At 36.5% G+C, this 27910-nt stretch overlaps 1 protein-coding gene across 18 annotated transcripts in view; it reads right to left on the bottom strand.

Annotated features, from left to right (window-relative positions):
* PARD3 (par-3 family cell polarity regulator) overlaps positions 1–27910 on the bottom strand; it is a 447799-nt gene that overhangs the window by 194566 nt on the left and 225323 nt on the right. For all 18 annotated transcript variants that reach the window (XM_066991517.1, XM_066991514.1, XM_066991515.1 and 15 more), the window contains 5 exons: positions 25818–25901; positions 16991–17116; positions 15252–15634; positions 4139–4278; positions 2409–2537 (listed from right to left, as the gene is read on the bottom strand). In XM_066991517.1, coding sequence (XP_066847618.1) covers positions 2409–2537; positions 4139–4278; positions 15252–15634; positions 16991–17116; positions 25818–25901 — 862 coding nt within the window. The remainder of the gene's footprint in view (positions 1–2408; positions 2538–4138; positions 4279–15251; positions 15635–16990; positions 17117–25817; positions 25902–27910) is intronic.

Genomic DNA, 27910 nt, shown 5'->3' with positions numbered 1-27910 from the left:
AAGATCCCATACTAACCTCAACGGGCTCAGCTTAACATTCCCATAAGTTTTATATGCAACTATACTTTTCCTTTTTTTTTTTTTTAAAGTCCCTTCCAGACAATAATGGCAACAAAATTCAAAGAAATTAAACTTCACAACTCTCCTGAAAGCTTAATATCTTCATTTTACTTATAAATAAACCCAAGGATAAATAACTTTTTGAAAGTCATTCATGTAGCCATAGCCAAAAACATAAAATCTAAACACCTCTTTTATTGGGATTACTATCAGTACAAATGTTGGCAAATATAAAATGGTTTTAATGGAGTGCTCCTCAGAAAGGAACAGCAAGTCCTGCACTTTATGAGACAGATAATATCAAATAACATGATTTTATGCGTATAGTTTCTGAGACACATCTCATTAAGATAATATTCAATGCATACAAATGTAGAAAATGTGACAGCAATAGGGGAAGGGTGGAAAGACAAATTGTTGCTAGGTGGCCAAAAAAGGTTTGTATGGGAGAAAGATGAACTGCATGATTTCAGATCATTCCCCTCCCTCCTCCAGTATTCATTTTCTTTTATTTTGTACGTAAAGCTAGTAAAAGTCAGCGAGAGGAACTGGATGAAAATACTTTTTTTTTCTTTTAAGATTATTTCTTACCAGAGAAGAAAGAACAGCCCTTATGATGGGTTTTAATTCAACACCTTTCCCCAGCAATTCTGCTCATGCTCTTTGACAGCTGTCAGCAGAGCACACCTAACATTTCTTCTTGTCAGACTGCAAACAAACAAATCCTTATGCAATAGAGGATCATCACACACATATACTGTCAGACCCTCACAATGCAATTTGTTCAGCTGGAGCTGTGGAAATGTACTCCAGTTCAGTTCTGACCCTCTGACTACTTAGTGAAGAGCCCACTTCCCACCTGACACAGCCAAGAGGAGACCTGGCTTGCCTGTGTTGATGTTTGCCAAACTAGCCAAGAGTATCACCTGAGCAGCAGCAGGGAGGCTACCGAGGTTAAACTCACATAAATGGGCTGATGTGCTGTTATATTTAAAACTAAACCAAGTATTACAATGGTTAAAACCCTGCTATAGTTGGAACATACCTTTGTTCACGAGACATTGAAACAAATGTTAAATTATGCATTATAACTTCCTCGCTTTAATATAGAAATAATATACACAAAATTAAGACATTTTCTTACTTCTAAGTTTATTTAGAAAACTTCAAAAGCATTTTCATTCACCTTTATGTAAGATAGCAATACTGTGAAAATTACATCAGAGGAACCTACAAACAGATTGCTTTCACAGTTCCAGCAATAATGTAGGGCATAATATGACTTCAAATAGGTCAGTTCTCCTCATTTTATGACAACTTTCACTTAACTTTATCAGTATCTTAAGTTATGTTCCAAGAATATTAAGCTAAAATTGTGGTTCTTTTGCAACCTTCCCTGTCACTTTGACTTACTAGGTTTAATTGTAGCTTTGAAAAGTTAAAGACTAATGTTAAATGTCTTGATATGGCCAAACAAAAATTCATTCTTTTTGCATTCAAAATACCACAAATCCAATAGAAAAATGAAGCAATCTATTCATCACACTAATATTTGTCTATCTTCTTATGATAAGGCAGCCAAATAATTTATTTTTAGAGCTATATATAGCTATGATAATGCAAATAATAAATAACTTCAGAAACTTAATTGAATACAGAACTAAGTAAGACTGCTACATTCACAGTCTACCTTTTCATAACAGAAATTATCTTGAGTAATTATCAGAGAAATATCTATATATGCTATGCAAGTGGAACAGGTAATATATGAAACAGTACGAAACATCATTTTATTTCCATTTCACGTAAATTCCTCAGAAACATTTTCCGAATTACCCTGCTAAATTAATAACTGCAGGGTTTCCATTCCATAGAGAGATTGCATTTATATTCAAAAAAGGCTACTATGTCTTATATATTCCACTTTTTGATAGAAAGGTATTTACATATCCTGTTTTGGCATAATATCATATGCACTGAAATATTTTAGTGAGCACGTAGTGGGATGAATGGCAAGCTTTCAAACATAGATTTGTCTATGTGAAAGATATGAAATAATCTGCTTGTCTGCATGCATCCAAACAAAGTTCATCCAGGAGCTTTTACTATAATAAACATCTTCACTCAAAGTAAAACTCTCACTTATACATTATTAACAAATTTTTAATTCCAATACCAGATCTCAAAGAGAATAAAAAACATTAATGTAAAACGTCCTAAATAAAGCAAAACACCATTTTTTATTGCTTATGTGCAGTGCTGATCATGCATGTTTACTAGCAGGTGACAAGATCAAATCATTTGCTCATATTCATCTAAATCTCTTAGCTTCTCTCTATTTTACGCACCAGTTCCCTTGGATGGAATGTTTCTTCCTGTCGAAAAATCAGAAGGCTGACAGTCCCTCCCATCTTGGTGCTTCTCAGCAAGGACACAACTTCTTCTTGAGTCTTGCCTGTTAAATCAACTCCATTTACCTGTGACAAATGAAATATTAGAAATAGGTAAGACACCGGAATAGGAAAAAATATTAGAAATTCATATAGAAAATTCAACCGATTCTCATGAAACAATATTAAAAACTCACTGAAATAAATTGCTCATTGGCTCAGTATAGATTCCATTTAATAGAAACTGCACTAAATTACAAAACTAAATTACCTCAATAAACTCAAACCATACTTACTTGATGTTCAGGACCAGACCACCAATCCTTTGTCTAGAAATATTACACAAACCTAGATAATAACAGTGGCCAAAGAACTACAAAAAAAAAAAAAACCTCTCCTGTGAAACAATTGTATTTAATCTGACCTCTTGCATGGTTGTTTTCTCTCTCTTTTACACAGATACGTAGTAGTAGTAGTAGTAGTAGTAGTTTTCATGCTTTTGCTATTTCAATCCTCCAGTCAATAACCTGTCTTTACTCATATTTTCTTTTTCCTGTTCTCAACCCTCACTATTCTTACTTATTACACTTTGCTTTCTTACCTTCCTTCAGGAACTCATAAGAATTTATGCTAGATATAACATTACTAATTAAGCATGCATTCTTTACATATGAATACAAATAAGAAATAAGACAGCAATGTTTCCAGCAATGTTAAGCAGCAACAGCATACTCCACAGTATACTCTAAACTAATTCCATCTATCAGTATTTCTGCATAGAAATCTTTTGACAAAAAACAATGTGTAATCCAAAGATGGTTCTGTTTCCGCATGTCTTGGTGTTATACATATCTTCCAAATACATCTTCCACAGCAAATTGTGCCAGAAGTAGAAAACATTTGTTTCTCCAAATAACTCAGGGTCAGTTGTTCTTTATTTTGCTTTTGTTCAGTGATCCGACCCCTTGGCCTCCACATGCAACTTACACAGTAAAGACAAGTATGGAACATTTACTGGAAAATTTCCCACTGTATGATTCTGTGAGCTAACTTGTTTAATGGAGAAGCCCAGGAAAGATAGGGTATTATCAGACCGAGCTGTTCAGAAACATTCTGGAAATGTAAGCCAAATCAACTAACAGTGTTAAGCAAGGGAGCTTGGTGCTTGGAAGATAGCAAACCGTCTTATTCCTTCCCCTCATAAGAGATCACAGCTCACGCAGTTGAGATGCCATAACTATCTTCTTAAGTGCTTCTCAGTCTCCTTCTACCCAAGTCATTTGGGTTACCTTGACATACTTTCAGCAATGACAGTAATTACAGAAGGCTATGTCCTCTAGCAACAATTCAAGCTGACTTTGTCAATTCTGCAGTAAAATGAAGTTAGGGCACAGAGAGGCAGTTACAAAAATCTCAGCAGTACCTCCAGTGTCATTTGGCTTAGGGACAGTAATGAAGAGCTGTGGGTGGTAACATCTTATGTCATCCCAGCTAGATCCGCAGGAAGATATCTGCTGTATGCCAATTTAAGAGAATTTTAATTCCCTTGAGAACATCCTCCCTTCAGGAAGGGAGTAGCCTTGATTCTCAGTAGTACTACCCCCCATCATAAACTATTAAGAGCTTTTGAAGTGAACTAGCCCATGGGCTCATATCAAATAACAGACAAACAACATGCAACGCTTCACCTCAATTAGTCGGTCCCCAGCTTTTAGTCTCCCATCTTGAATAGCTGCACCTCTTGGAAGGATGTTTTTCACATAAATTGGAGCTGAGCCACCAATTGGGACATCTCTTGAAGTAATGCTAAATCCTAAGCCTTCCGTACCTGTATAAAGAATGCAAAATATTACTTGTTAAAATGAAATTTTTATATTTCATATTGCGTTTTAACTTTATCCAGCAGAACAAATGCATACGTGACTGATAAAATCCATGAAAATACATAAGTAGGATTTAAGAATTACTGCATGGCAAAACAAAACAAACAAAACAAAAAAAAGCAAAAATGCACAATATAGATGAAGTACTGACTCTTGGTACAGGTGGCTTAGCAGGCCCTCCCTGGAACTTGCTGTTCTGATTTCCAAGTCATTGCCATATTGCCATATTCCATCTTTCTATTTCAGATAAGATGAGTGACAAGGAACCAGAACAAAGCATATCTGATGTCCTATCACTGCCTTCCCCCATGTCAATCTGGGTTTTGTCAATAATCCTTTCTTTCTCTACTGTCACTCTTTCAGCAGTGTCAGGTGGCTGACAGTGGACCATGGAGCTTTACCAGCTTTGTTATGGGCACTGGCAGGGGATGGGCAGAACTGGAACTCAGTGGTCTCATTCTTTCTGCTCTGAGAGACCTCAGGCTGGTCTCTGTCAGCAGAGATGCCATGTGGGGTTCCCACCCTGGCTCTTGGCAGATCCCACCACACGTGTGCCATGCAGCGATGTGCTGCTAGCAGGTGGCAGAGCCAGGCAGCAACTCCTACACTCCCTGCTGAGGTTGTGCTGTGCACCACAGTGTCTGACGACACTCAGCTAAGATGGACTGAGGCAAAACAGAGACCTTGAAGATGACCAGGAGAAATCCACAAGGGCATCCAGTTAATATGGCAAATGAGGCTTGCTCATATCTCAGAGAAATTCCCACAACCGGTCCCTGAAGTGTACCTTATGGCAGCACCCCACCAGCACTGGTATTCACAAGCAGAGAGGACAAACAGAAGGCTTTCCGACTATGTGGAAAGCTCATTTGTGATCCTCTATCTAAAACAATCCATCCAATGTTATTGACAACCTTTGAAAATCTATGCCAAAGCCCCCACAACATTACACCTAAGTCCATTCAGAACACTTAACCTAGCATAAAAACCAACCGGCCATTCAGCCGAGAGCCTCCCTGACAGAATGCCAGTATCTAAAACTCCAATTTGGAACACCTCATAGGTCATCAAGATATGTCTACAGTACAGGTTCACTAGGTGGGCACACAAATGCCCAACCTACATTTAGTCTGACTTTGGACAACCTGCAGTTAGGACTCAGCAATATCAGTTTTACCTCAGGTTCTTCAATGCATAACTATGGTCCCTTACAGTTGCATATCATAGCCCTTTGCATAAAATCACAGGGACAGACAGTCACTGATTTTAAACAACAGTCTTCAGCCTTAAGCCTCTGGGAAACTGAGTGCATCCTATGTGAAAGACACACAGAATCACTTGAAGTTAAAGCCTGAATTAATTTTGGCCTTACTTTTCCCCAAATTCATTTGCTAAGCCCACTTTTCTACTAAGCAGAGTTTATATTCACATATGTGAAAAGGAAGCAGTAGTCCAATGTAGTCAATATCAGTCTACATTAATATTTCTGAAATGTGCACAATTACATCTGACTAAAATTCAGTACAATATATTTTGTTGTCAAGATGGCAATCATGGAAACAAGTAAGTTGACACGGTTGTTGTTGACACAGTAAGTTGTGCTGGATTTTGCACCTGGGAGGGGGCAACTTTGGATATACATACAGGCTGGGGACAAGAGGCTGGAGAGCAGCACAGCAGAAAAGGATCTGGGGGCTCTGGTTGATGGCAAGTTGACGATTAGTAAACAATGTGCCCTGGCAGCCAAAAGGCCCAACCATATCCTGGAGCGCATCAAGCACGGCACTGCTAGCTGGGCAAGGGAAGGGATTGTCCCACTCTGCTCTGTGCTGGTGCGGCCTCATCTTGCGTACTGTGTGCACTTTTGGGCACCGTGGTATAGGAAGGCCATAAAACTATTAGAGTGTGTTCAGAGGAGGGCTAACAAGATGGTGAAGGGTCTGGAAGGAAAGATGTATGAGGAGCAGCTGAGGTCCCTGGGTTTGCTCAGCCCAGAGCAGAGCAGGCTGAGGGGAGGCCTCATGGCGGCCTGCAGCTCCCTCACGAGGGGAGCGGAGGGGCAGGCGCTGAGCTCTGCTCTCTGGGGACAGCGACAGGACCCGAGGGGACGGCATGGAGCTGGGACAGGGGAGGGTCAGGCTGGGTGTTAGGGAAAGGGTCTGCACCGAGGGGGTGGTTGGGCACTGGGACAGGCTCTCTAGGGAAGTGGTCATACCACCAAGCCGGTTGGAGCTCAAGAAGTATTTGGATAATGCTCTCAGACATACGGTTTCGTTTTTGGGTGGTCATGCATGGAAACAGAATTGGACCTGATGATCCTTGCAGGTCCCCTTCAACCCAGGATATTCTATGATTCTAGGTGACTGAGGGAACACAACCTTTTAAAGTCTTCATCTTGAAAGTAGCTAAGTCCTAATTTATCCACAGCAAGTGCATGCGACTCATATTGTTGAAGAAATTTGGATCAATTCCTCAAGACTAACTACCATGACACAACTTTCCTTCCTTATGTCTGCAGCATTCAAGATAGATGAAAAAAAACCTGATATTTGAATCTGACAGTCTTCATTCACTTTCAGGCTGATATAAAATTTATCAGTGCTATTACACAGAGATGAAAAAATATAACATCCATATTTTACTTTGGAGACTTCACAATTTTAATGATGTTTCAAACGTTCATAGAGCTCTTTAGCTCCTTGCAATATGTGAAGATGATCTATAAAAATGAAAGTGGTTTGGTTTGTGTTTTTTTAAGTAGCAACTCAGCTTTTCATTGAACTTATCTTTTCCTTCATTTAAGGATCTGTGTAGAATACTGCTCCTTGAATACATATTTTGTGTTTTAAAATTTCTAAAGTAATATCAAAACATGACAGCATGCCCAGGACAATATTTCATTATTAATAAGCTTAATCCCCATAGCCCGATTATGGTGTCATTACAGATGTCTGGTTCACACACTCCACTTTAAATCCCCATGGAAAAAAACAGAAGTTGAAATGTTCACATTACAAATGCATACAGGATATAAGCTTGGACTGTGGCATTTTCTGCTGTCAAATCTTCAGAAAGCCTTTACCAAAGCTAGCAGAACACCGCAAATCCACCCCAACTGGGTCCAGATATTAGCAGAACAAAAATCTAATTACTTGTTTCTGTGGAAAGAAGGGGCTTGACTAGGCTTCATTTTGCTCTGCTGCTTTATGCAGCTTTGCATGAGGCTGATGAAAATGACAGCTAAAAGCTGATTTTTTCACTGCTTCATTTTACTATTCATGTACTATAGCTGCCCTTACCTGTATGATACAGCTTTGCAAACTCCCATGCTTATTGTATTAAAGTTAGAAGTTGTCAAGATTGGGAAATAAACAGATATGTTTGACTGAGGCCAAAAATACAACCTCTGTGACTGGACTGATTTTAAGCTTTTTTTTTTCCTCCCTTTTTATACACATAACTAATTCAGTTATACCTATTCCATTCATTTCAGTAGTTCCATTAATCAAAATGCACATAACATCTCCCTGTTGCTAAAATGCTTTTAGTTCTGATAATGTAAAATTGTAGGTTACCATAACAAGGGAATTGTGAAAACTTGCTGTAGAAGCCACTTATATCTCCAATTTATAATTTAAAAAAAGCCTTTAATATGGTAGAAACTGGACACATACAGGCAGAACCAGAAGAAGAGCAGAAAAAAGGAGGAATTTCCATCTTTTTGAAACCACGGGAGTCATCCTACTCAAAGCTAGGAGTTTAAGTTTGCAAGGTATAGATTATGTTCAACTTAATCTTTTAGAGATTTTAAAAAGAAATGCAATAGAACATCTTCCTCTCTCCATAGCTGTCATCTCTGACAACTATCAAATTACACCAAGTGATAATAACATTTAAAAATTACCCACTAATTTGTGTAATTCAAATTCTTAGTCTTCTTTTGATAAATCAGCAACTCTCTCGACAAGTTAGAGCTCCCCTTTTCTCATGAATGCTATGCTCAACACGCTTTCTAAGGTCTTGTTACCCTAGAGAGCTCAGCCAGCTCTGACCTGAAGACAAAGTAGTTTTAGATGAATAAAAAGGACAGTTACAACAGTAAAGGAACTGTTGTACAAACTGAATTGAGCCAGATTTGATGTTTCAGTTGCTGTTTTGAAAGAAATTGATTCTATTAGCAATAAGACGTGTAAAAAAAAAATCCTGCACAGAATTTCATTAAATATATGTTCAAAATGAATGTCATCATCTTACATGGAATCAGACTGACTGTAAACAGACAGGATGTTAAAATAATTATTAAACTTTGCTGGAGATTGCTAGATTTCCTGTTATCTCCTAGTGAAGTGTTTAATTTCTCACTAACGCTAGGGTTACCTTCTTGATTGTAGGAAGTGTGTCTGCATTCACATATCTTGCATTCTAAGCCTGTTCTGCATGAAAAATTGTGCAGTCCTCAACCAGCATCAACAGCAGGTCTGAATTCTCAGGAGCAAAATGTACTACTGAAATACTACCAGAATACAAGTCAAAAAGCAAGCATCACCTCAACATTGTTTCCAGTGCTTTCATGTCACTCTCAAAAGGACATTAGTTCAGAGACCCAACAGGGAATGTCTGAAGGACCTACACTGTCAACTTTTTACAATACTTCTCTTAGTTATCTTCCCCTTCAGGACTGCAAGCAGAGCTTGAAGTAAATCATGCTCTTCTTTCTCCTCTAATTTAAGGAAATGCAGATGTGTTGTAAGGTATTTCAGTACAGATCTCACAAAATTAAAAACAAACAAACAAGCAAACAAACAAAAAACAATGCACAAAACCTCACCTCTAAAACAATGTAAAATGTTTGATAACCAGACAATTGGGACTGCATTTAATAGTACTTATGCAAGAGAAGCAGAGATCATTTTAGAACAACCTAAATATGGAAAATGCATGTGGGTGAAGAGTTTTCAGACAGAATAAAGGATTGTTAAGGAAAAGTGCAGATTCTTCATTACAACATGAAAGACATGAAACACAACCTCATTTAAAAAAAATAATATGGGATGTTGGTTATACATACAAACAGTTTGTGACATAAAGTAGTTTAAACAACTGAATTACAAAATAAAACATCCCCACTTAATGAAAGATTATGAAATTATCAAGCATAGGGAGGCAGATAACATTGCAACAAAACTAAGTAGAAGGGCTGAACTTTCTGTGACAGTAATCAGAGTAGACACTTTCCTTCCAAGCATTTCAAATTCCTGCTTTTTCACAGTAGACTATTTCTTGACAACCATGTACGGATGGATGATTGCCAAAATAATTATCCTACTATTTTACCCTAGAAAGCAGTTTTTATTAAAGACTGAACCTCATGCAAGAGCAGAACAGAAAATATGCTCTCCTCATTGTTAGGGGCTTCCATAATGTAACCAAGACCATAATGTGACCATTTTAGATACTTCCTGAAAAGTTATTTTACTGCCCCTATTTTAAGCCCATATTTTCAGAATTTGTGCATGCACAGTCAGCATAATTATACGTGCAAATGACTGCTTAGAAGCCTGACTGCTCAGCTGTCTAGAAAATTTCTGCAGCCACACACATGCCATCAAGACAAATTGCATGGCCCTTTTTATGCAGTTGCATGATTTGGGACAACTTTTTTTCTCCAAGCAAAGCTCAGACTTGTCAAGAAGATCTTTGATCAGCCTAATAGAAACATTCTTCTTTTTTTGCTACAGTCTGCTAATAAATAGTGATGAGAAGTGTGAAAAAAATGGAAAGGTGAAACTTAATGCAGTTTATTTTACTTCAGTGGCAAGTAATGCCCAAAATTATTTGCTTCCCTTCTGAATCTCATTTCCCAAGGTCAGTTGGGCAATTTAGGAACCTACATATTTCATTTCAAAAGTGACAAACACTACTACTGCATCTCAAAAGAAATTCCAAAATCAGCCTATTTCTAAGAGAACATTTCAATCATTTCAAAAGAAATTTTAAATAAAAATTTAAAATGTCAGTTCAAAGTCTGGCTCAAAAACCTGTGTGGGAAAGCAGGAGATAATGATGAAAAATGCATGTAAATCTGTACAGTTCAGATATATGATGCAGGATATCTTATTATCACAGAATTACAGAATCATCTAGGTTGGAAGAGACCTCCAAGATCACCTAGTCCAACCTCTGACCTAACACTAACAAGTCCTCCACTAAACCATATCACTAAGCTCAACATCTAAATGTCTCTTAAAAACCTCCAGGGATGGTGACTCAACCACTTCCCTGGGCAGCCCATTCCAATGCCTAATGCCTGTTAGTCAAGTTGAAGATCCTGTCTTGGATGCTCTGCTATTTAAACCATTTAGCACAAGTAAAACAAGTAACTGCCCATACATATGTTTTACTCCAGAGCAAATATGATGGAAGTTTAGAACAGAACAACAGAATAGAACAGTTCAGTTAGAAGGGACCTACAAAGATTATCGAGTCCAACTACCTGGCCACTTCAGGGCTAACCAAAATTTAAAGCATGTTATGAAGGGCATTATCCAAATGCCTCTTGAGTATTGACAGGCATGAGGCATCAAGCACCGCACTAGGAAGTCTGTTCCACTGTTTAGCCACCCTGATGATAAAGAAATTTTTTCTAAAATCCAGTCTGAACCTCCTTTGGTGCAGCTTTGTGCCATTCCAACACATCCTGTCGATGGTTACCAGGAAGATGAGGTGACCACCTCACTCTCCACTTCCCCTCCTCAGAAAGTTGTACAGAGCAACGAGGTCGCCTCTTGGCCTCCTTTTCTCCAGACTAAAAAAAACAAGTGTCCTAAGCCTCTCCTCACAGAACTTGCTTTCCTGACCTTTTACCAGCTTTGTTGTCCTCCTCTGTATGCATTCAAGTATCTTAACATCCTCATGTTTTATATATATTAATGTCACTTTAATATCTTTTTTTTTTAATATCTTAAATTAGCATGCTTAGAAACTACCCATAGCATTATATTTGTCTCTCTAATGACTTTTGCAGAAAAAAAATTGGGTGTCGCAGGTCTGAGTGTAAAGGTGCCACAACACTGAATGCCCAGTCACCTGGTAGAACTTGCAGCGTTTGGGCTCTGTATACAAGACGGTGCAATAACAACCACAGAAGGGAGAGCAAGCCAACAGGAATCCATTAGGAAACGCTGAAGAGCAAGGAGCCTTGTAATCCTGCTCACATCTACAATTTACACATTTCTTCTTTGTTGTAGTGCACTAAAGTGGCTCCTTCCTCTAAGAACTAACCATCTCCCAGAACATGGCTACTATGCCCTTTCTGTGATGGGCCTGTCAATTCCTACAGGTTTCTTGCTATAAGGTTATCCTGTAGTTCTACCACTAACTTCTTTCCCTTGAAGCTATAATATTTTACAAGAGATAAATACTTTTTGGGCCAAGAAGGAAGAGATGAGCACGGTTCCCCTGGCTGGCAGCAGAGAGATGTGGACTGACGGCCAAATGCACTCAACATTTCAGACAAAAAATAGCAAAATATTTGGTGTAACTAGGACCAGCTTAGAAAACAGGAGCTCAATTTTGACATTTTACCTAAAGAATTATAAATTTAATTTGGCTGGACAAAAAATGCAGATATAGTTAGAAATGATCCAGCACAGTATTATCATATTTGAGGGCAATCAAATTTGAAGAAGCTAATTTAAAGATTGAGTACTTTGGACTTGTACTTAGCACAGTCAAAAATATCTGATTAATGCAATGTCCAATTAATGCAAATCTGATTAATGTAATGTCCAATTTAAAAGAAGTCTTTTGAATGCTTTAGTGAGTTATCAGGCTAAATGCTGCACGTGCTCAGAGATGGAGCATTAGAATACTTTGTCGTATCATAGGTTATTTATTACTTATAAGTGCTGGACTAAATTTCTTGCTCAATTGTATTGGCCCTTGCAGTTAAAAAAATCACTCTGGAACTGTCCTATAGTATGTGAGATAAAAATTTGTCCTAACACTCTGTGTGTGCTACATCAGTGATCTTATTTTCTCTAAATATTGGCTGTAAAAAAACTTTTTATTTATTTATTTGAAATTACTGAGTATGACCTTACACTAAAATATATATAAACATAGGGTAGCTGTCATCTCTTGTGCTGTCTTAATTTGCGTGAACTATTAAGCCAGACTGTTATACACCCTAACAGCATTCGAATATCAGTAATAACCCCTACATCTATATGCTAAAAGTTCAGGCCCTGACCTTTAAGGAAAGATAAACAGATATCCATTTTCATTTAGAAAAGCCAACAAACATTCTGCATTGACTGAAACATATGACTGACCTTCTCTTCTGACTTTATTAAACAGCTAAATCCTATGAAAGTTCAGGTTATTTTAAAATGCCAAAACAGCAATAAATATTAAGAAATCATAATTACAGAAGTACATACTGTAGGGCTATCTTACCATGTCATTTTATATAATATAGCTCATGCAATATATAGAAACGCAGCTGTAATAAAGGTCTCTCTATATTGAAAAAAGTCAATTCTCATATACTACATCATTAACCAGAATGCACAGGTTAAATCTAAAGTGAATTTCAAGATGAAGCCTTACATTCTTGTATGCCTTAATGCACATTTTTTAATTTAATGATGGTAATTGGTGAAATAACTGCTGTCTGTTAGCTACAAAGAAAGCACATTTGTTAAGTTTCCATAAAGCCTGTATTATTACAACATCCTTCATTAGAAATAATCAAAGATGATTAGCATCCCTATTGTACTCGTATTTATAACAAACAACTTAGGCATATACTTAAGTGTTTTGCTTCATTTGTTGCTCCAGCTGTATGTTCTCAGAGCGATCAAATGAAAGCCAAAATGGGATGCCTTACCTCTCCTCTCCTCACAGTGGAAATTAACAAATGAAGGACAGCAGCGATAAAGTGGTATCCTTCTTTATGCACAGATTATTTTTTTTATATCTTCACACATAAAATACAGAACACAAAACAGCTTCTGTCTGTCTTTCTATAATCTGAGCTAGGTGTCATCTCTGCGTATTATTCTCATATAAGCAATGTTAAGAGCAAATATTCCCTGTAAACTTCTGAAATATATTTTAGATAGAGATTTTAAAGCTTTTATTAGCAAAAGAGTCATTTTTCTGTTGTGAACTAGATGTTGAAGTATCTTATAGGTCACTTCAACAGGTAGCATGCATCGCCTCCTCTCCAAAACCACCTAAAGTACTGGTGCTAGTAAAGCTGAATTACATTACAGAAATGGGGAGATCATTCGTGAAATAGTATCCAGTGCAAGAGGACCAAAATGTAAACTCACGTCACAATCAAAGAATCCATAATATATCAAAATTACATTTTCTTATCATCTATGTCACACATATTTTGTGCAAAAATATTGTTTTTCCATCTTCCATCTTCATTTGTTGTTGCCTTTAAATTATATGAAATATGTATTTACACTCCTGGCTAAGACTTATTTTACATAATGTCCAAATGACAGTAGACACCAAAAAATAGGTAAAAATCACTGCAGTGTCTGAGAACTTATGCGTAAGCACAGTAACTGCTTACTCAGCCAATAGCAGTAAGTTTTTCCAAGCAGGCTGATTTGAGCTGATGGCCTCAAGTATTTCTTGAAGGAGCATCAACAACAGAAGCAAACTGTCAACTCAACCTTATGTCATCTAAGTTTGTAGAGCTTAAAATTCAGCAACCAGAAAGAAGCAATCTGGTGGTTCATGTGAAGTTCATAGAAAAGAAAGCATTATGGTAATGTGACAAGTAGCCTGGCACCTGTGAAACTAAAATATCTACCATTCAATGCACTGCCTTTGGTACCTTTCTATAAAAAAATAATTAATAAGAATTATTAACACTAAGCAGATAAAATTTCCTAAGGGGAAAATATTTCAAGTTCATGGAGAATGTTGTCAAACAGGTAAATTTTTTGCTGTGTAATGTAAATAATGTTCTTGTTCCTAGATACCAAATTATATCTAACCTTAAACATGCTCATTTTAATATCATAGAGCTTACAGCATGTATAATCTTTCAAAAATCTTTTAGAAAGAGATAAGAAATATTTGTACCTAGATGCCATTTTACTATAATTTACACAATCTTAAAAGCATCTAGATGGTAACTGTATAAAAAAATATCAGTTTTCCTCACTAAGGGCATTTAAAGTATCATAAAAATTCCATGAGTATAGATGCACCGATGCGTTTACATGTGGTAAACACATATAATACAGATGTTAAGAGAAGCAGGCAGTGCTTTCTTCTCTGCCCTTAAATAGTCTCTCACCCCTATTCGAATTACATTAGCATAAGGCCCAAGATAGGAAATATCACATTACTTCTCGACTGTTTAAACAAAGACTTTCACATCCCAGTGGATTAAAAAAACACGTTAGCTGAAAATTAGAAACTCCAGTTTACCAGCTCAATTCAACAGACTTTTAAAAACTAACAGCAAAACCAGCTACTGAGTTTGAAAGTCATGATAAAGTCATGATTTTCTGTAAAGTACAGAAAATAGCCCACTTTAGCTTATTTACTTTTTTTAGTTAAATAGTTCTTCGCTCCCTGGGTCTTGGCCAACAGAAGTTGTAGCACTCATGGCACTTCACTTTTTTAGTTAAGAGACAGAAAGCAACATTAAAGCATTCTTTAAAATGGCCTTTTATAAATATACTGCATATGCCAAAGGCAAGGAAAGACTGCTTTAGGGGACAAAACAACCATTTGGCCTGAGAACGAATGAGTAGCACCTGTGTTTCAATAACCAATCCATCGCATCTGCAGACTGCCGTGCCTAACATAACGGCATTGGACACACGTACATACACCACACCTATACACCTCATGACGTATGAGAAATGCACCAGTGCCTTACCTTTTCTCAGTTGTATACTGAGCCTCTTCCCTATCTTTTTGGTGTTATACCCACTGTTTGCAGTGGAGGTGAGAACTTTCTGAGGTGATGGTACCAGGCCCGATGGTGGTTTCCCTGATGAATTCACACTATGAGGTAGCTGTGAGTAGGATTCTGTCTGATCGGACTGGTTACCCGCTCTAGACATTCTTTGTAACGTGTGAAGTCCAGAATTGTGAATACTTTTGCCGTCGGTATACTGGGAATCAGGGCTGAAGCGGTTGGAGTAGTACGTGTTCTTCTCGCTCTGGGACAACTGTTCGTACTGCTCCTTACTTGCTGCAGGGACCACATGGAACCAAATGAACGGCGTACGCATGGCTTGGCGAAACATATGCTGTGCTCTAGGTTTCAAAATGAACAGAAAATTAGCAAATTAGGACTGGCATACTACAAGACATTATAAGCATAATTACTGATGTTAATTAAGCAACATGAGCTGACAGACACATTGCGGAAACTCAAGCATAAACTGTAAAACCTGAATCTGTTCATTAGTCTACTTTGTCTGCTTTTTGCTAAGGTTTATTGCCTTAGGGTAACACAATGGTTAAATATGCTTAAAATCTAACATTCCAAATACTGTAGTCAGAAGAGCAAAAATTTTAACCACAGCCTTGAAAGGCAGACAGTTCTGTGGCAGGATTACAGTGTCCTTTTGCTTTGAACCTTGATAATTGTTTCTTTAGATACGGTAATCACAGTGACGACAGAATTATTAAAATGAAAATTACGCTTTATACAAAGACTATGTATTTCCTTATTTGCTGAGAGTATATGCAGTCTTGCAAAAAAGTCCAAATTACACTTCACTTTTTGTACATAAGTAGTCTTTCAGAACGCAACACTAATAGGAACAAAATGCTTAATCCTGCACAGATGGGCACTGGGCTCTAGGTCACGATGCGAAGTATACAAAGTCAAGAAGTCTCTTCAAACCTAAATTTTGATTCAGAATCTTAGAACAAGCAGACACAAGCTGCTTTTTACCATATGGTAAAGGGTTATATTCCAATACAGGTTAAAGAAATTAAAAAAAAAAATAATCAGATACATATTAAAGTATAGGATGATCAGTCTAAATGATATTCCTCTGGCTCTCAACATACTTATGTTTTCAGAACAATGTTATCATCTATAAAATCATATGTTTTCTGCATACATCTTTCCTGCTTTCTCTTTTAATTATCTGTGTATAAACTACAACCTGATTTCAGTGTTAAAAGTCTTTCTGATTCACCTTTTCAGGATTCTACCGATTCCAGACTTCCACTAAGCAAGTATTTATGATGTCTTGAACTTCTCTAGAAAACTTCTCCATACAGTACCTTTAGTTTTCACACATACAAAACCACAAATATTTTTTAAACATTAAAGTCTTCATGTTGTCCATGTATATTGAACATGATGCATTACAAGTATAAAAGCAAAAATCATGTGGGAATTTCATGACAAACACTTTATGAATGAAAGAAGAAAAAGTCTGTAACATTCAAAACCACGGCAAAATGAATTGAATAAGAAGCGTATATATTCTAATGACAGCAATTATCTTGAATTTTTGTAGTTTGGCTAATTGAAAACTACTAATGTCCAAAGCAAGCTTAGACAATTTTTTCATAAATACTACATTGCCACAAATGACTTCATCATGCAGTGTTAGAAATTAAATATGGTAATGTAACAGTAAGTAAACTTACTGTTCAAATCTCCTGTTCCGAAGGTCTCCATCATTAATCCTGACAATACAATCATTCTCACGAAAAAGGTTTTCTTGCTCAGCTTTTCCACCTTTTTCCAACCGCTTTACTAGTAGCCCCAAGGTTCTGGAACATTAAGATGACGAGTGATTACAGATTTAACATTTTGCAGCATATAAAATCCTACTGGTTTTATATTTTATCATAATCATTATATAAACTAAATTTTAAACCATCTTTACCTGGGAGTAGGATACCAAAGTTTCAAATAATTTATAAGCATTACCTGAATTACTATCCATTATCCATGAAACAAAGACCCTAGGTGAAACAAGTATGTCATTTAAAAGTAAGAAAGAGCAGGCAGCATGATGATATTAAATTCATTCTTGCAAAAGGCCTAGATATTTGAAGAGTAGAACTTGGTTTCGTGAAGCACTGCACATCTGACAGCCATCATCTTTTCTGATGGTTAACTAAAGTTGAACAAGTTCACCTTAAGATCTGAATTTCTGAATTAGCAGAGAATACCACAGCCATCACTACTGCTCCTGTGCAAGTGAAATGTGGGATCATCTCACGTAATAACCACCCTATAATGAAGGGATGGACAGAGGATTCAGGAATTTCTTGTGAACCAAATGCATTTGTTGTAAACATTAACTTTTCTTGCAAAACAGCAAAGAGGAAATTAAAAACGTAAATGTCATTTTTAATTCAGCATATTATCTTCAATGAATTGGTTCAGTAATGACTGAAAACAATTAGTATCTGATAGCTTCTGTGCAATGAGTTGATCACATCTGCTTAGTGCTTATGTACAATGTTGTCTTACTGACATTCATAGAAAAGAAATACAAATAAATGTTCAACCTGAAATTACGAAATGGATCCTGAAGAGTGGATTTCTGAGGTACTGATAAGACTGTGTGAAAAGTAAATGATGTTTCTATACCTGAACTCTACGTTTGAAGAAGGATTCAGTCTTCAGGATTATTCTTGCATCGACACTGCATTTGTTTGTTTGTTTATTTTAAAATCAGCTTTACACTGAAATCTCATAGGACATATCACAGAGGGTCAAATTCACAGCATCCAAGACAACAGAATTACTTTTGAAAAAGTCACTTCAAGGCATGGTGTGGAAAGTCCTTAGCTGCATGGCAGAAATTGCAAGACCACGTATGCCTTTTAGAACAAAACTTACAGTGAACACAACACTTCAGTTCACACATACCTCAAAGAAAACGAGCAGTCAGTGATGCTTAAAAGGACTCCTCATGCACTTGAAAGTTAGATATGTACTTGAGCACTTCATCAAATGGGTCAGAAAAGCAAAATTAACTTTAACTTAGTATTTCACTTTAAATTCTTCATTTATCAAGTTGCCACCAACATATGCAAGACATTTATTTTACAGAACAGTCACACTGCTTCTTCTACAAGCCAGATGAAGGAGTAAGAGAAACAATATATATTTAATTATTTTTTTTTTAAGTATTTCCACTTTGGAACTTTCTGGAGATGATAAGATACGAAGTTGAAAGCATCTGTACACGTAAACAGACTGAGAAAAACAACATAAAGCATTTTCACAACACAAATCATCAAATGAAGTTTGAATCAGGCATTAACATTTAACTGACACTATTCTGTTTCCAACTGATACAGTATACATTGCAAACAGCTAGCATACTGCATACCTAACCTTCAACTCGTCCAGGTCCCATCAGAGACAAACCTTCAGTGCCCTCACTTGTTCCTGATGAACCACTGGGGTGCAGTCACTGATGCTAACTTTGATTGGGCTCAACTTGAGCTCAGCTGTTGCAATTAGCAATCTGTCTCTTCACAGTAACAGTGGCAAACACAATGATTAGAAAGGTTCCATAAATCTAGAGTATCAGTTCTCTAGAATACAAGCATTTCAGAAAAAAAAGTCTTGAAAAACACAACAGATACTGGTATGCATCTAGTCCTATCCTTCCCCATCCCAAATTGATATTCTTTGGTTTTGGAAAGTTCCACCTTTTGTAGATTCCTTCCAACAACCCTGTGTCTTCCATTATAATGAAAAAAAGAAGAAAGAAAGAAAAAAACACCTTTGTTTGTTTCGTTTGTTTTCCCCAAAGAAAAAACCTAACTAGCGATCACCTAGCTAGTGAAGCACCTTTTAGGATATAATCTGCAAAGTATTATCTAGATATTTTAAGGTGTTTTCCTGTTTGCCTTTCCCACAGTCCTGTAACAGTTTGCATGGAAAAAAAAAATAAAATCTACAGGTCCACAACAGTCAAACAATAGTATAATGATCACATTATGCTGCATTTATTATACTAAAATTTGCTCATAATAATGAGGAAGTGTCACAGAAGTTAAACAAAACAAATTTATAAAATGTTCATACCATCCCTTTTTCCTTCTATTCATTAATAAGTGTTGAATACCATCTCAGATTTTTACATCATCATAAATAATTCTAGAAAATAAAATTTTATACACTGTTTTTAGTTGCAGAAAGAACAAAAATACTATTTATGAATGTTAATAGTAAAAGTAATTCTAGTTTTCTAAGAAAATGAAAAATACTTGTATGCCCTCTCTACATGAGTTTTATCGGAATTTCAGTTTTCATACATTTAAAAGTGATGCTTAGAAAACAAGTTTGGCTACTTTTTCACTTGTGAGTTGTTGAATTTCTCTGGGTAGACAATGTCTTTGAGCCCCAAAGTGAAGTTACTGAAGAGGTATCTCTAAAAGGGAAAGAGCAAGCAAATACAAAAATCTGAATATTACATTTGAGAGAAACCCTCCCCACAGTATTTGAGGGGAAGAGGAAAGAACAACTGTGTCTGCTCTTTCTCTTCTTTCACTTCATGCCCAGCAGTAGTCTGACGTGGGTGTGTTCCACTATAATGCCCACGGATACAAAATCTGAAGGTGTACGCTGTGGTTACATGAGAGCATACACAGTAACAGCAACAGGTCTTTTGCTTATATGGTTAAATATCAGAAATATCAAAATACCAACGTATTAAATATCAAAACGTTCTACACACACTACAATACTACAGCAATTACAGTCAATATTACAGTAATAATACAAAATACAAAATTCTATGATTATTTTATCCCAACATCTTCACATACTTATGAATACAAGGCAAGTGGTCTAGCATTGTTTTTTGCATAGCATTTTTCTTGAAAAACAACTTCCTACTGTTTTGCATTCTGAAGGAATGTTAAAAAATTATTAATGCAAGACATGTCTATGCATGGTTTGTCTTTTTTTTTTTTTTTACTTTAATTCACCTAAGTCCTTTAATCTAGTACAAATTGTACTAATCTTAACCAATGGTAAAATAATGTAACACATAAATGTGCTACCAGTCAAAATTGCAAATAATCTCATTAAACAAAGGCTACAAGTTCTACTAATGCAAGATTGCTCATCTCAGACACAACATATGGTGCTCATGAAGACTTCTCTTTTTAACAAATGTTAGAGCTAGGCTAACCAAGGCACATAAAGCTGAAGACAGTGAGAACAGATCCAAAGCTGGATGAACAGCCTGAGTCAAATTTTAAACCAGGATCTTTACAGTGCCTGTCTTTTCATTTTTATTTTTATTTTTTCATAAACACATGGAACAAAGATCCCTTTAGACACAGTTCTGTAAACAATTTACTGAACACAGTTCTGCATAGTGTGGTAAACACTCCTAGAAAACATATATACCTGAAAATTTTAGTAACAAAAGCCTATCAATTTCCTACAGAATTTTTTCAGCATATTATGGTTAGGTGCAGGAAAATTACTCTAAAAAATGCATTACAGGGATTCACGTTTCTTGTTGCAGTGAGCGCAGATACACAGGGTAGACCTGCTATGGCAAACATGCAATAACCTAAACACTAATTGGATTTTGCTTCCCTGCCACATGGTACCACCATTAATTCTGAGAAGTGGAGCTGTAAGCTCTACTACAGTTTCAAAATTACCTTTCCTACATTAGGAAAGCATATAAATTTTGACAGCCTATAAACTAATCTACTGTAAAATACAGAAGAGCGTATATATTTGTTTGAACACCGCCATGTGGCATACAAATATATGGGTGCATTTGTATTTGCTTAATATTATCAGTGAAAGTCAGTCCACAAGTTTTCTGATGTAAGTTCTTCCGTTTTAAATAACTTATAACTTCTTCAAGAATGGGGTTAAATGTTGTGTGAACCCCTGCACTCTGCAAACACTTCACAAGTCTGCAACCCTGTAGAAACAACACTTATAAATGGAAATTTGGTACCTGTGTTGTTTTAGACTAGCATTAGCTGACAAGGGGACAAAAGGGAAACAGTACCACAGTGCAAAGCTCTATCTTTGTATTTGTTTTAAATACATAATTGGGAATGTAAACAGCTTAGATTATATTAGCATTTGCACCACTGTATTTCCACAAGGTTCATTACTCTAATTATACAATTAAAATAAACTCAGCGACATGAGTTAACGCTTCAGTTCTAAGTATAAATTACAACCAATGATAAAACTAGAAATAAGCAGCAAGTGTTTTATTGACGTCTACATTGCCTGAGTTTGTCTGAGTAGTTCTTTGAAATTGTGAGCTCCCCACATGCCACCCAGCTGTATGGAAATGACGATAATTTGTCTTAATAAAAACTGACAGTGTAGATAGTGTGAGAGTAATAAAAATATTACTTCGAGCATCCAGACTATGATTCAGCCATCACTGCCCACTGCACGTACACACTGAAGTTATTTACCTCTTACCTACAAACTAACCGCACGTAATCAAATCAGGCAGAAGAGAAAATAACCAATTTAGATGTCTATGAAAGTCACTAACATGAAAAGGCAAAAACTAGATTAAGGGGCAAAAATAATGACGGATTCAAAAACAGATGTGTAACAGTTTCACACAAACAATGAAAGAGCTCTGAGATGTTTGACGGGAACACAAACATGGTGCAAATTTCTTGAGACTAGGAGGTCAGAGTAGGCAAATCAGCTTGTTTGTTTAAGTTAAATTATCATGGCTGATCAATGCTAAATTGGACATCAACTCCTTTATACAACACTTATGTCACCGAGCTACTGTAGAGGCATTAAAATAACGTTGTCAGCTTTGATGCCTGAAGTCCGGGACCAATTTCCTATCTTTGGCAACTATTCTTCAGCTTCTTTGTTTGAACAATACTTCAAATTAAGTTTATACAACTTTTATAAGGATGAGATCAGACAAAGAAAGCCTTGAATTCAGCTAAAAGAATGAAGGAATGGCACATTCACTCCACAGAAACCTTTTCCCAATGCATATGAAAACCATAGCTACTTCTGAGACTTAAAAGGCTGGAAATGCAGAAGAGGAATAAATGGAGATGCGGGTAACACATACCTACTAGATGATCAAATACAACGTGATTGTTAGAATGTCACCTTGAAGGCAATATTAAGGAATCTCAGCATAGACAATAGGCATTAGATGTGACTTTAGGGTTTTTGTGTCTTGAGGAAAAGAATAAAACTTTTACAGTGAAATATAAACTGCTTCATAAGTTCTCGACTGTAAAGGGCACTTCTACTAAAAGCAAAAAATAAATAAAAATCAAAAACCCACAGAGCAGAAAAATGTGTAAGAATTTTCTAGCACAGGGACTGTGTATACATGAAGTTTTATTATAAAACTTTTTTTTTTAAAATAAAATCTGTTAAATTTGTAATATAAACTAGCAAAAAGTAAGAAAATGCAGTCTCTTAGTTTTCTCATCCTTCTGTGACTTCTTTAATATTTTTAGGACATTTAGGATATATAATCTAAAAACACAGACTAAATATTTTTAGCTGCCAGGTTTTAGATTTTATCATGGATTCCATGGCATGTTTTGATAGGTAGGACAGCAGGCAAAGCCCCACAAATTCACAGCTCTGCATCAAATAATGTGTGTGCTATTTATTATGGGAAGTTCTTTCACAGTTTTTTTCAGGTGAATATTAAAATCCTTTTCTGTTCCAATAACACAAACGTCACAGTAGTCTTGGGACTATGGGGCTTTCCCCACTGCTATTCACAGAGATTTCTGATGTTATCTCATCTATTCCTTGTGTCAGTTGAACCTCCTCCCAAAGAAAGAGATGGCAGCATTTCAGAAGTGCAGCAAGGGCTTAGAGCTCAAAAAAATTCCAACGTCTCATAAAAGTAGAAGAGGCCATATAACAGTAAATCATGCTATAATATGCATCAACATAACTTCTGGCATCAGTCAGGATTGCTCAAATGTTAAATTCTTAACAGACTGAGTGCTTGCTGTCCCCTCTCAGCACCTACTTTCTTCTGTAATAAGAAGGACAGACCGGTGCTAACAGCAATTCTGCACAGATTTAGATTTTTTTTCCCCTTATGCTTTCCTCTCATTGTTCTCATTCTTTTCCTCCTTGTTCTTCTCTTTAGGTAAACACTTTCCTGTTCACATTCTGTTCTTTCTTTCTGCTTTCATTTTCATGCCTCATATTCTGTTTAACACTGAACTTATACCATTATAAAAATGTGCAAGCTGATTTTGCAAACAAAACTTTTATCTTGAAAAATTTCACAGCCATAAGGTGATGAATATGTATACCCCTCCTCTCTTTTGACAAGGTGAACAAACTGTTACCCAAAGCATATGGTCAAAAGGGCCAATAAAGGACAGATGTATTTGTAGAGGTAAAAACAGAGGAATAATAGGCAAATATATCCATAAAAGAACGTGTTGACCATGTCTGGATAAATCAATAGTATATTTCCCAGAGAATAACTGAGAGGGCTTTTTTTATTCATTAAGAAAAAATAACTTTTTTTTTTCCAGGAGTAGAAATAATCAGTAGCATTTCCATAGATGAAGCAGAGATATTTACAAATTTTGTTCAAAATCATGAGCCAATACAGAAGACAGATTCTTACTCCAAACTGAATCCTACCACAAAAGATCATGAAAGAGCCAAATATTTCCTCAATATAAGCAAAAGACATAGTTGTGGCACATACTTTTTAAAGGTTTAGGGTGTTTGCTTTTTGGAGGGGAAGGAGGAGAACTGTATTAGTATGGTTTTACACTTTTGAAAATAAATTATCATTTTAAGAACCATTGCTTGTTAAAGTAACATTTTCAAAAGAGAATGAAAGGAACTGGAAGAACTGAAAACACAGCATAACTGTAACTGAACACCAAACAAATATGAAACATGGTGGGCCAGTGTATAAAGCTATACACTAGGTTATATGATACATCTGATCTTTTCTTTTTTGACATGGCTGATCAAAGTCTTTTATTGACTTTGGTTTTGTATATTTAGGTTTCTAATGAGCAGATCCCCTGCTCAAGTAAGATTGCTCAGTGCAACACAGGGAAGTGGCTTTGCAGCCAGAGGATGGACAAAGAGCAGCCATGTGCTGGAGTGAGAACGAAGTGGGCAGAAGAGCATCCCTGCCAAGCATCTGCTCTCCCTCTGAATCTAGCAAAAGTAAAACCAAGTGTCTATTATTTGTTCAAAAGAGAGGGGGGCCCAGCAGTGGGGAAAAAAAAAAGAAAAAAAAAAAGAAAAAAAAAAACACTAAGTCCTCCAAAACTGAAGATAGATGTGTTCCTTTCCCTCCCCACGCTGCAAGAAGGCAGCTGGAGAAAATGCCTTTGTTCTCACTGAAAGCATGTAGGGCCGTGAGTACAGCTGGCAGTAAAGCAGCAGCACAACAGCAGTGTTTATAATCAATACTGAGCAATGACCTCTCCTTTTCCTTCCATTACTACATACAAAGTATAGGAGAAATGCTCTGGAAGCAGAGAGGTCCTCTCCAACTCCGACTGCTCCTCCACATTTAAGACGTGAACACAAGTATCTCCCCCCACCGTTTTTTTCAGTTCAGAGCAGACAAAGCTCACTAGAGCAGCAGACACACAGCTGTCCCCAAATGAAGGAGGAAGCTGGAGACATCTGCAGTGAGAACAGAAACGTCAAGCCAGGTCAGAGTGCTTGCTGACCCTGCACCAAAATAAAATTTGCTTATATTTGTGATAAATAATTTTTTCAACACACTTAAAAGCTTCAAACCCACCACTAATTACTGTGAAAGTTAAGCTGTTTTTCTGAGACTATGTTACTGTTTTGATTAAAGACCCTAAATGCCAAATCTCTGCTTTACCAAAGTAAGCATTAGAGATGATGCATACTGTTTACTAATATGATCCCCAAAATGATTTTATTTGATTTTTTAAAGTAGAGGATTTTCTTTGCACTCTTTTCATAAACATTCCAGCTTGTCAGTTAATTCAAACAGGTTCACCTTCCCCAAAACCAGAGTGTTTCAACTGGCTTTGCAACTTCATTTTAACGCCAACACATGGGACAATACTAAATATCAAAAGTATGATGATTGGTTTTTATTTCACTCTTATCAAATGCAGACACAGGAAGCCTTGGGTTTAGACTGTTGCTCTTTTTGAACATGTGGCTATAAACAGTCAGTGGGGAAATGTTGCCTAAATATCCACCTGAACTAAAGGAGCAGATTTATAATTTGTAAGAGTCCAAAAGGAAACATCCTCATAGTTCAGTTTCCCATGGGATCACACGACAACCCTGCAATTCCAACTCATTTTAAGCAGAGCCTTTACATTACAGAGTACAGTCAGTAAACTTGCATTTCTGCCTTTCTTAAAAAACATTCAATGTTCCACATAAGCCAAAGGCACACAATACAAGAATTAACATAACTAAGATAAAACACAGCAAGTTATGATTCAATTAAAATCCTACACGATACGTTACCTTCCACCTCGGGCACTGAAAGGCACTACATGGATTCCCAAAGGCCCACCGTCGTTGGAGACTTCTACGAGCTTTACCATATCACTGTGAGACAACGATGAATGAGGGAATGTGAACATGTACCGTGAATGAACCAAAAAACCCCACATAAACACACACAGAAAAACAAAAATGCTCCAGAAATTAAGTCATGGTGATGAAAGCATTATTGAATACTACATACCTGAATACTAATCTGATGGCATGAAAGGAGATCAATCAGCAAAAACAGTTCAATTAATAAAATAAGTGAAAAATCAAAGCAACTGATAATTAGTTTACTCTTATAAAAATAGGTATCATCATCACATGAATGTTGTTTTATTTCTTCCTTATTCTGAAGTTAAATATAACTGTACTGCCGAGCAGAAACATCTTAAATACCACATACATTTTTTCCCCTAAAGCCTAAAAGCTGATCATAGTACTAGCATGCGTTATTTGCTTATTGTAGGGAGACCCCATTCCGAGCCATAACATTTGTCTTTACAAAAACACCCTTTAATTAAATGAGAATTATTAAATTTATAATTGTTTAAATTCTTCTGGTTTTACAATACATTTATTTGCTTTACTGTGTTTCCATATATTTTATTGAAAGCTTGCTGTATCTGTATTTCCTTACGAGGCAAAGTTTCCACAGTAGGATTTAGCTATAACATTCCAAACCAACCACATGTCCTCCTGAAACAGCCATCCATCTAGTTTTCAGTTATACCTTTTGCTGTAAAGAGGGAAAAAGCAAAAGAGGAAAGTACAGGTTCAGAAAAGATCTGCAAAGATTCTAGAAATAGATTTGGACCAAATCTTCTGGTGAGTTTGAAACATGCACACAGCTGGAAAGGTGGAGTATAGCCCAGAGACCCTAAAGAGTTATAAATACCCAGATGAGAAAATAATACACGAAGGCCAAACCTCTTAGCAAATCTGGAAGAGACAGATCTGAACAAAAGCCACAATCTAAATTTTTGGATTATGCCTCTCTCTAGTATTACATACTTTTCCCATATTTCCTGGCCCAATACATATATATGTATTATACACACACACATCTTTGAGAAGTTTGTTTTTAATAAGCATACAAATCAAACTTAATCTAGAAATGGAGCAAGACCAATGCCCTCTGATAGCAGTAAAAGATTTTCTACTTCCTTCAATGGGCTCTTGATGATATGGTGGCCCATCACAAAAGCTTGCCATGCTTAATCTGGAATCTGAGAATAACCAGACCACATTTTGTTAGGAAGTCAACAAAAATCCTGTAATCCAGTTTGTTTTACATTTGTTCCACATTATTATTTTTTTTTATATTCCTAAGGTAGGCCTCACATTTGTTTTATGCCCCAATTTATGTCTGGTTTTGACTCATTTTTGAAATGACACAATGGAATTTCTCTATCCCTGTTACCATTGTTTAGCTCAATAAAGTATTGAAAGTGTGGGAGAGCTGAGAGACAGCAGTCAGAAAAGTATTATTCTTCAGCTCCCGATAAACATTTGAAGACTGATAGCATTACAGCACTTGGTAATGTTTTCTGTCCTAGTTCCTGTACAGGCTGATTTCATTTCTTTCTCACTGTTCATTAAGGCTAAATTTTCATTAACTTTCATGCAAATCAGCTCACAGGAAGCAAGCAACGTCTCTCACCCCAAAAAGGTCTACGAAAAAACATCTACTATTGGTTTGCCTATGGCAAACCCCTATGATCGTTTCTTCTGACTTTCCTGAGAAAAAACTGAGAGCTAAGGAAGAGAACAAGTAAAATCCATGGGATTCACTTGGAAATGTCCTAAGGGGAAAAACTGCTTAAACAAAAGAACATCAGTTTTCATAAGCAGACTACACCATCTAACTTCTTCTGTTGTTTGAGCCACTATCCTTCCTTTTTTCCAATATACACTCTAGGCCTACACACTCATTTTTCTTCTACTGTTTTCCTTCCGAAACTCCATTCCAAATTCAAATGTTAAGCTCTGTAAAATGGAAAATGAAAAGGAATGATCCCTTCCTACGAGATACTGTTTCAATTCTGCTTCTCACACAGATTTTCTCA

This window comes from Anser cygnoides, chromosome 2 (genome assembly GCF_040182565.1).
Source record: "Anser cygnoides isolate HZ-2024a breed goose chromosome 2, Taihu_goose_T2T_genome, whole genome shotgun sequence".
Taxonomy (NCBI): Eukaryota; Metazoa; Chordata; class Aves; order Anseriformes; family Anatidae; genus Anser; species Anser cygnoides.
This window is presented reverse-complemented; position numbering and strand designations above follow the sequence as displayed.